The sequence below is a fragment of the Oncorhynchus masou genome, chromosome 6, assembly GCF_036934945.1.
Source record: "Oncorhynchus masou masou isolate Uvic2021 chromosome 6, UVic_Omas_1.1, whole genome shotgun sequence".
In the NCBI taxonomy this organism is placed as follows: domain Eukaryota; kingdom Metazoa; phylum Chordata; class Actinopteri; order Salmoniformes; family Salmonidae; genus Oncorhynchus; species Oncorhynchus masou.
The window spans coordinates 17,251,697-17,265,209 of NC_088217.1; the positions used below are offsets into that span (position 1 = coordinate 17,251,697).

The 13,513-nt window shown below is 40.6% G+C and overlaps 1 protein-coding gene across 3 annotated transcripts in view; it reads right to left on the minus strand.

Annotated features, from left to right (window-relative positions):
- Positions 1-13,513, minus strand: part of quo (quattro) — a 71,659-nt gene that overhangs the window by 10,916 nt on the left and 47,230 nt on the right. For all 3 annotated transcript variants that reach the window (XM_064967683.1, XM_064967682.1, XM_064967684.1), the window contains exons 13-17: positions 10,858-11,055; positions 9,399-10,408; positions 7,883-8,132; positions 4,012-4,101; positions 3,473-3,697 (exon numbers count right to left, since the gene is read on the minus strand). In XM_064967683.1, coding sequence (XP_064823755.1) covers positions 3,473-3,697; positions 4,012-4,101; positions 7,883-8,132; positions 9,399-10,408; positions 10,858-11,055 — 1,773 coding nt within the window. The remainder of the gene's footprint in view (positions 1-3,472; positions 3,698-4,011; positions 4,102-7,882; positions 8,133-9,398; positions 10,409-10,857; positions 11,056-13,513) is intronic.

Here is a 13,513-nt window from a genome sequence, read left to right on the forward strand (position 1 = left end):
GCGCCAACTGTTGTTGCCTTCTCACCAAGCTGCTTGCCTATTGTCCTGTAGCCCATCCCAGCCTTGTGCAGGTCTACAATGTTTTCCCTGATTTCCTTACACAGCTCTCTGGTCTTTGGCCATTGTGGAGTGGTGGTAGTCTGTTTGATTGAGTGTGTGGACAGGTGTCTTTTATACAGGTAACGAGGTCAAACAGGTGCAGTTAATACAGGTAATGAGTGGGGAATTTGAATGCTTCTTATATAAAAACTAACAGGTCTGTCAGAGCCGGAATTCTTACTGGTTGGTAGGTGATCAAATACTTATGTCATTCAATAAAATGCAAATTAATTACTTAAAAATCACACAATGTGATTTTCTGGATTTTTGTTTTATATTCCGTCTCTCACAGTTGAAGTGTGATATGATAAGAATTACAGACCTCTACATGCTATGTAAGTAGGGAAAACCTGCAAAATTGGCAGTGTATCAAATACTTGTTCTCCCCACTGTATACAGGGGTACTGGTACTGAGTCAACGTGCGGGGGGGGGGGGGGTACAGGTTAGTCGAGGTAATTTGTACATGTAGATAGGGGTAAAGTATGCATAGATAATAAACAGCGAGGAGCAGCAGTGTAAAAACAAATGTGGGGTTGGGTCAATGTAAATAATCCGGGTGGCCATTTGATTCAATGTTCTGCAGTCTTATGGCTTGGGCGTAGAAGCTGTTAAGGAGCCTTTTGGTCCTAGACTTGGCGCTCCGTTACCGCTTGCCGTGCGGTAGCAGAGAGAACAGTCTAAGACTTGGGTGACTGGAGTCGTTGACAATGTTTTGAGCTTTCCTCTAACACCACCTAGTATATTACTGTAGGTCCTGGATGGTAGGAAGCTTGGCCCCAGTGATGCAACCGGTCAGGATGCTCTCCATGGTGCAGCTGTAGAACTTATTGAGGATCTGGGGACCCATGCCAAATCTTTTCACGCTCCTGGTTGGGAAAAGTTGTTGTCGTGCCCTCTTCTCGACTGTCTTGGTGTCTTTGGAACATGATAGTTAATTGGTGATGTGAACACCAAGGAACTTGAAATTCTCGACCCGCTCCACTACAGCCCCGTCGATGTTAATGGGGACTTTTTCTGTAGTCCACAATGAGCTCCTTTGTCTTGCTCACATTGAGGGAGAGATTGTTTTCCTGGCACCACACTGCCAGGTCTCTGACCTCCTCCCTATAGGCTGTCTCATTGTTGTCGGTAATCAGGCCTACCACTGGTGTGTCGTCAGTATACTTGGTGTTGGAGTCGTGTTTGGCCACACAGTTTTGGGTGAACAGGGAGTACAGGAGGGGACGAAGCACGCACCCCTGTGGGGCCCCAGCGTTGAGGATCAGCATGGCAGACATGCTGTTGCCTACCCTCAGCACCTGGGGACAGCCCGTCAGGAAGTCCGGGATCCAGTTCCAGAGGGAGATGTTTATTCCCAGGGTCCTTAGCTTAGTGATGAGCTTTGAGGGCACTGTGGTGTTGAACTCTGAGCTGTAGTGAATGAACAGCATTCTCACATAGGTGTTCCTTTTGTCCTGGTGTGAAAGGGCAGTGTGGAGTGTGATTGAGATTGCGCATGTGGATCTGTTGGTGCGGTATGCGAATTGGAGTAGGTCCAGGGTATCCGGGATAATGCTGTTGATGTGAGCCATGACCAGCCTTTCAAAGCACTTTATGGCTACCGATGTGAGCGCTACGGGGCAGTAATCATTTTGGCAGGTTACTTTCACTTCCTTGGGCACAATGACTATGGTTGTCTGCTTGAAACATGTAGGTATTACTGAATCGGTCAGGGAGAGGTTGTGAATAATTGACCTGTTTATGTTGACCTGATCACATCGGCTACTGAGAGCGTTATCACACAGTCGTCTGGAACAGCTGGTGCTCTCAAGCATGTTTCATTGTTGCTTGCCTCTAAGTGAGCATGAAAGCATTTAGCTCGACTGGTAGGCTGACGTCACTGGGCAGCTCGCGGCTGAGTTTCCATTTTTAATCTGTAACAGTTTTCAAGCCCTGCCACATCTGTCGAACGCCAGAGCCGGTATAGTAGGATTCAATCTGAATTCTGTATTGACGCTTTGCCTGTTTGATGGTTCATCAGAGGGTGTAGCGGAATTTTTTATAAGCGTCTGGATTAGTGTCTCGCTCCTTGAAAGCGGCAGCTCTAGCCTTTAGCTCAATTCGGATGTTGCCTGTAATCCATGGCTTCTTGTTGGGATATGTACGTTTGGTCACTATGGGGACGATGCCGTCGATGCATTTATTGATGAAGCTGATGGTTGAGGTGGTATACTCCTCAATGCCATTGGATAAATCACGGAACACATTTCAGTCTGTGCTAGCAAAACAGTCCTGTAGCGTACCATCCGCGTCATCTGACCACTTCCGTATTGAAAGAGTCACAGGTACTTTCTATTTTTTTTTCCTTGTAAGCAGGAATCAGGGGGATAGAGTTATGGTCAGATTTGCTCAATGGAGAGCTTTGTATGCGTCTGTGTGTGGAGTAAAGGTGGTCTGGAGTTTTTCTCCTCTGGTTGCACGTGACATGCTGGTAGAAATGAGGTCAAACAGATTTAAGTTTCCCTGCATGAAAGTCCCTAGCCACTCGAAGCACCACCTCTGCATTAGCATTTTATTGTTTGCTTATGGCCTTGTACCTTTCATTGAGTGTGATCTTAGTGCCAGCATCGGTTTATGGTGGTAAATAGATGGCTATGAAAAATATAGACGAAAATTCTCTTGGTAAATACTGTGGTCTACAGCTTATCATCAGATACTCCACCTCAGGCGAGCAAAACCTTGAGATTTCCTTAATATTAGATGTTGCACACCAGCTGCTATTGATCAGTTAAACACAGACCACCACCCCTCGTCTTACCGGAGGCAGCTGTTCTGTCACGGAAAACCCAGCCAACTGTATATTATCCATGTCGTCGTTCAGATACGACTTTGTGAAAAACAAGATATTACAGTTTTGAATGTCCCATTGGTAGGATAGGTCTTGAACGGAGCTCATCCAGTTTATTCTCCAATGATTACACATTGGCCAGTATGGTAGAGGCGGGTTACCCACTCGCTGACTAATTCTCACAAGGCACCTAGACTTGCGTCCCCTGTATCTGCATCTATTCTTCATGCGAATGACAGGGATTTGGGCCTGGTCCGGTAAATCCTTCGTGTCCGACTAGTTAAACAAAAAATCTTTGTCCAGTTTGAGGTGAGTAATTGCTGTTCTGATTTCCAGAAGCTCTTTTTGATCATATGAGACGGTGGCAGAAACATTATGTACAAAATAAGTTACAAAAGATGTGAAAAAACACTCAAAATAGCACAATTGGTTCGGGGCCCGTAAAACGGCAGCCATCTCCTCCGGCGCCATTATTTACATTGTTACTCTTCAGTCCTCCTTTAATACCTCTCCCTCCAATCCCCTCTTCCCCATTCCTCACTCACATCACAGTCCTGGATGTCGTCCATGGCCAGCAGGTTGTTGCCATGCCTTAGCTGGAACTGGATGACCTCCAGGGCGTGCTGGACCTCGGCCTCCTCACGGCTCCTGTGGGGCCCGCACTCCCTCACCATGTCCTGCAGCAGTAGGCTGTACTTGCTGATCCGCTGCACCGGCTTCAGCAGGTAAGAAGACAGGTCCATCTTGTCCCCCAGCTGCAGCTGTTTTTGCTGGAGTGTTAGGAAAACAGAGTTTGGGACAATTCCATATCAATTCATTCAAATCAGAAATTAAAAACTGAAATTCCATTTGCATTTTTTTCTAAAATTGGAATTTGATTGTTTAACATGCATGTGCTAACAGGGTTGTGGTCAATTCTATTTAAACTCAGTCAACTTATAATAAAGTTTTTTTTTTATTTTTTTTTTTTTGCAAACAACATTGTTCCGGGAGCACTTGCACTACAAATACTTCACATAAGGATGAGTATAGCATTATATGCTGTAATATCAGTGTACTCTGACAGTTTATTTGACGTCCTCACCTTGAAAAAGTCATGGCCGTGGTTGATGAGTAAGCAGTCTGACTGGGGTTTGTTTTTGCTGAAGAGGGCGTAAAGACCAAAGCTCTCTCTCTGGATAGGGGTAGAAGTAAAGAATTCAATAGAAAATACAAATAAATAAAATCTAAAGTATTTTTATAGTATTCTGTTTTACACAGCTGTAGAACCTACGTGCCTGTTGATTTCTCAAGATTATAATTGACCTGACTTGTGGCATGCAGTCCACATCACTCGTTGTGGGTGAGTGCCAAACAGATGAAAAGACAAGTTATAATAAAAAGACTGAAATGTCTCTCACCCCAAAAAGTAAAGCAATGTTATTGTAAAACACTTGTTGATTGTTTGTTTCAGAGCAGTTGGATTCAAATATACTGTTATATCAGTGTTACTAAATACTGTTATATCAGTGTTACTAAATACTGTTATACGAGTGTTACTAAATAATGTTATATCAGTGTTACTAAATACTGTTATACCAGTGTTACTAAATACTGTTATACCAGTGTTACTAAATACTGTTATACCAGTGTTACTAAATACTGTTATATCAGTGTTACTAAATACTGTTATACCAGTGTTACTAAATACTGTTATATCAGTGTTACTAAATACTAAATACTGTTATACCAGTGTTACTAAATACTGTTATACCAGTGTTACTAAATACTGTTATATCAGTGTTACTAAATACTGTGTTACTAAATAAATAATGTTATATCAGTGTTTACTAAATAATGTTATACTGTTATAAGTGTTACTAAATACTGTTATACCAGTGTTACTAAATACTGTTATACCAGTGTTACTAAATAAATACTGTTATACTAATGTTACTAAATACTGTTATTATACTAAATACTGTTATACTAATGTTACTAAATACTGTTATAATGTTACTAAATACTGTGTTACTAAATACTGTTATACCAGTGTTACTAAATACTGTTATACCAGTGTTACTAAATACTGTTATACCAGTGTTACTAAATACTGTTATACTAATGTTACTAAATACTGTTAATGTTACTAAATACTGTTATACCAATGTTTACTCTGTTTATACTGTTATACCAGTGTTACGAAATACTGTTATACCAGTGTACCAGTGTTACTAAATACTGTTATACTAATGTTACTAAATACTGTTATACTAATGTTACTAAATACTGTTATACTAATGTTACTAAATACTGTTATACTAATGTTACTAAATACTGTTATACCAGTGTTACGAAATACTGTTATACCAGTGTACCAGTGTTACTAAATACTGTTATACGAAATACTGTTATACCAGTGTACCAGTGTTACTAAATACTGTTATACCAGTGTACCAGTGTTACTAAATACTGTTATACCAGTGTTACGAAATACTGTTATACCAGTTACTAAATACTGTTATACTAAATACTGTTATACAATGTTACTAAATACTGTTATACCATGTTACTAAATACTGTTATACCAGTGTACCAGTGTTACTAAATACTGTTATACTAAATACTGTTACTATACCAGTGTTATATACTGTTATACCAGTGTTACTAAATACTGTTATACCAGTGTTACTAAATACTGTTATACCAGTGTTACTAAATACTGTTATACCAGTGTACCAGTGTTACTAAATACTGTTATACCAGTGTTACTAAATACTGTTATACTAATGTTACTAAATACTGTTATACCAGTGTTACTAAATACTGTTATACCAGTGTTACTAAATACTGTTATACCAGTGTACCAGTGTTACTAAATACTGTTATACCAGTGTTACGAAATACTGTTATACCAGTGTACCAGTGTTACTAAATACTGTTATACCAGTGTTACTAAATACTGTTATACCAGTGTACCAGTGTTACTAAATACTGTTATACCAGTGTTACTAAATACTGTTATACCAGTGTTACTAAATACTGTTATACCAGTGTACCAGTGTTACTAAATACTGTTATACCAGTGTTACTAAATACTGTTATAGTGTTACGAATGTTTAAATACTGTTTATACCAGTGTTACTAACTGTTATACTGTTATACTGTTATAAGTGTTACTAAATAAATACTGTTATACCAGTGTACCAGTGTTACTAAATACTGTTACCTAAATACTGTTATACCAGTGTTACTAAATACTGTTATACCAGTGTTACTAAATACTGTTATACTAATGTTACTAAATACTGTGTTACTAAATACTGTTATACCAGTGTAGTGTTACTAAATACTGTTATACCAGTGTTACTAAATACTGTTATACCAGTGTTACTAAATACTGTTATACCAGTGTTACTAAATACTGTTATACCAGTGTTAATAAATACTGTTATACCAGTGTTAATAAATACTGTTATACCAGTGTTACTAAATACTGTTATACCAGTGTTAAATACTGTTATACCAGTGTTACTAAATACTGTTATACCAGTGTTATAAATACTGTTATACCAGTGTTACTAAATACTGTTATACCAGTGTTACTAAATACTGTTATACCAGTGTTACTAAATACTGTTATACCAGTGTTACTAAATACTGTTATACCAGTGTTACTAAATACTGTTATACCAGTGTTACTAAATACTGTTATACCAGTGTTACTAAATACTGTTATACCAGTGTTACTAAATACTGTTATACCAGTGTTACTAAATACTGTTATACCAGTGTTACTAAATGCTGTTATACCAGTGTTAATAAATTCTGTTATACCAGTGTACCAGTGTTACTAAATACTGTTATACCAGTGTTAATAAATTCTGTTATACCAGTGTACCAGTGTTACTAAATACTGTTATCAGTGTTTACCAGTGTTAAATACTGTTATACCAGTGTTACTAAATACTGTTATACCAGTGTTACTAAATACTGTTATACCAGTGTTAATAAATACTGTTATACCAGTGTTACTAAATACTGTTATACCTAAATACTGTTATACCAGTGTTACTAAATACTGTTATACCAGTGTTACTAAATACTGTTATATCAGTGTGTATACAGTGTTAAATACTGTTATACCAGTGTTACTAAATACTGTTATAAGTGTACAGTGTTACTTACTGTTACCAGTGTTAATAAATACTGTTATACCAGTGTTAATAAATACTGTTATACCAGTGTTACTAAATACTGTTATACCAGTGTTACTAAATACTGTTATACCAGTGTTACTAAATACTCTTATACCAGTGTTAATAAATAGTTATACCAGTGTTACTAAATACTGTTATACCAGTGTTACTAAATACTGTTATACCAGTGTTACTAAATACTGTTATACCAGTGTTACTAAATACTGTTATGCCAGTGTTAATAAATACTGTCATACTAAATACTGTTATACCAGTGTTACTAAATACTGCTATACCAGTGTTAGTAAATACTGTAATACCAGTGTTACTAAATAGTGTTAGACCAGTGTTACTAAATACTGTTATACCAGTGTTAATAAATACTGTTATACCAGTGTTACTAAATACTGTTATACCAGTGTTAATAAATACTGTTATACCAGTGTTACTAACGGTCTATTTGAACTTCTCTGTGAAGTGATGAGGACACTACCCTGGAAAGGGTGCTAAATACTGTTATCCTTCACTTAAACTGTTATACCAGTGTTACTAAATACTGTTATACCAGTGTTAATAAATAGAGTGTTACTAAATACTGTTATACCAAATACAGTGCATCCTCAGAGTTTTTGCTCTGTAGTAAAAACGCTTTTGAAAACTTGACTGCTGACTTTTGGGATTGTATTAACAGTGGATTTATGAACAAAATATTGAAATATCCCTTTCAAGTTAGGTTTAGTTATTACACGGTTAAGGTTTGTAACCATGTGAACCCACATGTCGTAGGAAGCAGCGTCCGACTCTGAAGGGTTCTCGGAGGCAGCCCTCCAGCTCTTTCAGAAAGTGATGGCGGTGGAAGTCATGGAGCTTCTCCAGGTTGCCGAAAATGTTCCCCCCCTGGCCCCTTAGGTCCTGAGGCACATCAAGCCTCTCCAGCTCAGGGAAGTAGTGCTCTCGTACGTAGCCTAGAGATCGTACATACTCCCTCTCAGTCAACAACAGCTCCTCCATGATCCTCTGCAACTTCCTGTCCACACAGGAAACAGGAAATTGGGAATTTTAATAGAGGAGGAATTTGGACACTGCTTTCTCTAATTGACCCCTTACCTTCACCCAATGCAGTTTTAAGAAAAATACCTAAACAAATAAGAAATACAAGTAACAAATAATTAAAGAGTAGCAGTAAAATTATAGGCTATATACAGGGGGTACCGGTCCAGAGTTAATGTGCGGAGGCACTGGTTAGTTGAGGTAATTGAGGTAATACGTACATGTAGGTAGAGTTATTAAAGTGCCTATGCATAGATAATAACAGAGAGTAGGAGCAGTGTAAAGGGAGGGGGGGGGGGCAAAGCAAATAGTATGGGTAGCCATTTGATGAGATGTTCAGGAGTCTTATGGCTTGGGGGTAAAAACTGTTTAGAAGCCTCTTGGACCAAGACTTGGCATTCCGGTACCGCTTGCTGTGCAGTATGTAGTTATTGTAAAGATTACAGGCAACTAATCTTAATCTGAAATCTAACAAAGACCCAAAGAGAAACCATCTCGATGATGCATTTCTACTAACACTGGATGCTGTAAATGTCCTTTGTCACTCATTTGTTTATTTAAGACGTATTTCCCATAAACCCATTCCCATAACAATTACAGATTGATAATAGCTTGTGTGACTAATGGCATAGCTGCTGTAAAGAGGTCAATGGAACTCGACCAAAACAATGGAAATGCCATGGAAACGCGTAGGGGAATGATGCAGTGAGGAAAAGATCCCGAATCTCCTCATTGTCCACCAGCAAATTTAGCCTACATTTAGGCTATTGTTAAAATGTGTATGTCACACCATGTTGAGGTAAAAATCGGAGTGTAATGCTTGTATGGATGTCAAACCGAATACATGCTCATGTCCACATTACCAATCAACTCCATTACAGTTAAAAATGACTTTGACTAACACCTCTGATTTCTCTATGCTACCAGATTATACGAACAGGAGTTAGCATTTAGCAGTCACTTCTTCTAAACCTGAAAAGGGACTGCTTCTAAATGTTATGCAGCAAAAATAGCCAAATACACCCAAATCAGACTTTCGTAACCACATTGTGGGCCTGTTACAATAAATCCGTCATGATGGATTTTAAGAGCGCAAGAGCAGATTTGTTGGACGTGCGCCAAGCCGGTATCCTTCTTCTATCCCCCACTGCGTTGCATTGACCTCTGTATCGCATCTATGCTGAGTATTTCTGGGAAAACATTTTTCTGATAGCTGTTGAGAAGGAGGAGGTGCATCACTCACAGGACATTGCTGTCATTTTCTTTAGCTTGTGTGTCGGCTAATGACGAGGCTTCTTGTGTCTTGTCACCACTAGGGTCAGTCAAGGACACTGAAGACACCTGTATGGGGTCACCACCTTCCCTATCCCCATTTGACTTACAGCAGGAGTGGCCAGAGCAGAAACTTCCATTACGGGAGATATCATAAGGGTTTTGGGGTGACTGCAGTGCCACTACTAGGTGCCGGCTATGGGAGTGCCTTGCCGATAAGGGGGAGGAGCCACACTCTGAGTACAGGAGAGAGCTCATACAGGAACCCTCACTCAGTGATCGCCCCAAGGCACTGTGTTTCCATGGAAACGCCTCACACTTCGGATCCCCCCTCTTGAGGTCCGCCTCGCTGAGGCGCCTCCCTGGTCCACCTCCTCCATCTTGAGGCACCACTGGCATCAGTTTCCCCTCTTTGCCTGGGGATTTCGGTGACTGGGACACTTCTTTGGCTCCTTTGCCCCCTTTCGAGTCCGCTTTGAAAGGGAGGTTAAAACATGTGATGTGAGCGCTGTCCCTAGTATTGCTTTCATTGCTCTCCATCTGGTCCTGAGAGGCCCTCCCCGAGTTATCGGCCACCCCTGGAGGGGAAGTTGAGGCCGGAGCGAGGGAGCAAGTGGCCCCCTCCTCCTTCTCCTCTTCACTCTCCTTTCCCGCTTCTAGCTCCCTGCTCTTCACTTGAGCTCCGCCAGCTGTGGGCTGCTGCTGGTCTTTGTCGGCTGCTCCTCCGCGCCGTTGCAATCTCTCCCCCAGCCGCTGGCTGACTTCTTGGCACTGGATCCAGGCTGCATTCCACAGCCTCATCCCCCCAGAGCCCCTCGCACTGTAGGCTTTGGCTTTCACAGTCTGGAAGTGTCGAGCAGAGAAGCAGTCACCCAATCTCTCCTTGTAGGTCTTAAGTGTACTTAGATTGGCTTTGGCAGGGTAACACCCTGTCTCTATCTGCTCAAGATATTGCCTGCATTCCTTGGCTAGGGAAGCAACCTACAGGAAACAATACAGAGAGCAGATTTGTTAGTGTCATAGTGTTATTTCAGAAGTGTTAGAAGTTAAGTATTTTTGTTGTGTATTACTTGGATGAGAAGTTGGAGTTCAGAAAAGATTGATGGGAGGGATTGATGACTGGCTAGGGGTTAAAGAGGGGGAAATGTCCATAAATGCATTTATCCTTCCTTCCTTCAGTTCATACATGATATGATTTACAACATAGAAACATGGTGGTGGTGATGGTAAAAGTAATATCGTGGGAGAAATGACACGGAGTTAGAATCAATTCAATTTTGATTCCTGTCAGTCCTCCATCAAAGTGTAATACATATGCTGAAGCTGACTGAAATGTAAGTGGACTTGGTCCAGAATGAAGGCTGAAAGGAAGCAATAAAAGAGTAAAAAGAGAAGAGGTTTTGAAAGAACCAGGGTATTGCTCGACTAACCTGTTCACAGAAGCGATAGACACACACCATGTTGTCAAGCTCGGTATGCCTTTTCTCCGCTCGTAACAGAAAGTCGGCCATATAGGATTTGAAAGTGTTCATCACGGTCCGAAAAACCTCCATCTCAGTGTTAGAGTTGTTGGGACCCAGAATCTTCTCAACCTCCATCATCAGTGTCAAGGTCTGCTGTTTTTTCTCCTATGATGAATAACAAAGATTTAAATTCCTTCAACTCCTGCTTTTCCTCCCCATCTGCACATTGAGTAAGATCTGATAAGCGCAATTCATTGTGATGAATAGGTTTTTCATTATTTATTCTGAGGAAATATGCTCCAACTGTGTTTTTCTTTGCAGCTGTGGTGTAAGAGGAAATAAATTATGAAATGGATATCTCAAAATAAACCGGTCGAAGAAACATACATCTATGAAAAAAGAGATGGAATTTATTAACCTGGCTCATCTGGATGTATTGAATGTAGTTTTTCCTCTCTTCAGAGTCAAATCTTAACTTGAGATAAGGCCTACATACAGTTGAAGTCGGAAGTTAATATATACTTAGGTTGGAGTCATTAAAACTCTACTTTGTGCATGACACAAGTAATCTTTCCAACAATTGTTTATAGACAGATTATTCCACTTATAATTCACTGTATCACAATTCCAGTGGGTCAAAAGTTTACATACACTAAGTTGACGGTGCCTTTAAACAGCTTTGGAAAATTCCAGAAAATGATGCCATGCTTTAGAAGCTTCTGATAGGCTAATTGACATAATTTTGTCAATTTGTCATGTCTTCCACCGTAGACGTTCCTCTCCTTGTTCGGGCTGCATTCAGCGGTCGGCGTCACTGGTCATCTAGCCATCCATAATCCACTTTTCATTTTCCATTTGTTTTGTCTTGTTTTCCTACACATCTGGTTCTCATTTCCCTCATTAAGTGTTGTGTATTTAACCCTCTGTTCCCCCCATGTCTTTGAATTGTTTGTTGTAAGTGCTTGTGCACATGATTACTGGTGCGCGTTGGATTTTGTGCCCATATTGGTTATTTCTTTATGCTGTTGGGTTTTTGTATTAAACTGCTCCGGCTATTACCTAGTTCTGCTCTCCTGCGTCTGACATCCCTGCCACCAGTTCCGCACCCCTTACACAATTGGAGGTTTACCTGTCGATGTATTTCAAGGCCTACCTTCAAACTCAGTGCCTCTTTGCTTGACATCATGGGAAAATTTAAATAAATCAGCCAAGCCCTCAGAAAACAAATTGTAGACCTCCACTGGTCTGGTTCATCCTTCAGAGCAGTTTCCAAACACCTGAAGGTACCATGTTCATCAGTACAAACAATAGTACGCAAGTATAAACACAATGGGACCACGCAGCCGTCATACTACTCAGGAAGGAGATGTGTTTTGTCTCCGAGAGATTAATGTATTTCGGTGTGAAAAGTGCAAATCAATCCCAGAACAACAGCAAAGGACCTCATGAAGATGATGGAGGAAACAGGTACAAAGGTATCTACAGTGGGGAGAACAAGTATTTGATACACTGTCGATTTCGCAGGTTTTCCTACTTACAAAGCATGTAGGTCTGTCATTTTTATCATAGGTAAACTTCAACTCTGAGAGACGGAATATAAAACAAAAATCCAGAAAATCACATTGTATGATTTCTAAGTAATTAATGTGCATTTTATTGCATGACATAAGTATTTGATCACCTACCTACCAACCAGTAAGAATTCCGGCTCTCTCAGACCTGTTAGTTTTTCTTTAAGAAGCCCTCCTGTTCTCCACTCATTACCCATATTAACTGCACCTGTTTGAATTCATTACCTGTATAAAAGACTCCTGTCCACACACTCAATCAAACAGTCTCCAACCTCTCCACAATGGCCAAGACTAGAGAGCTGTGTAAGGACATCAGGGAAAACATTGTAGACCTGCACAAGGCTGGGATGGGCTACAGGACAATAGGCAAGCAGCTTGGTGAGAAGGCAACAACTGTTGGCGCAATTATTAGAAAATGGAAGAAGTTCAAGATGACGGACAATCACCCTCGGTCTGGGGCTCCATGCAAGATCTCACCTCGTGGGGCATCAATGATCATGAGGAAGGTGAGGGATCAGCCCAGAACGACACGACAGGACCTGGTCAATGACCTGAAGAGAGCTGGGACCACAGTCTCAAAGAAAACCATTAGTAACACACTACTCTGTCATGGATTAAAATCCTGCAGCGCACACAAGGTCCCCCTGCTCAAGCCAGCGCATGTCCAGGCCTGTCTGTTTGCCAATGACCATCTGTATGATCCAGAGGAGGAATGGGAGAAGGTCCTGTGGTCTGATGAGACACAAATAGAGCTATTTGGTCTAAACTCCACTCGCTGTGTTTGGAGGAAGAAGAAGGATGAGTACAACCCCAAAGAACATTATCCCAACCGTGAAGAATGGAGGTGGAAAGATCATTCTTTGAGGATTATTTTCTGCAAAGGGGACAGGACGACTGCACCGTATTGAGGGGAGGATGGATGGGGCCATGTATATCGAGATCTTGGCCAACAACCTCCTTCCCTCAGTAAGAGCATTGAAGATGGGTCGTGGCTGGGTCTTCCAGCATGACAACAACCCGTAACACACAGCCAGAGCAACTAAGGAGTGCCT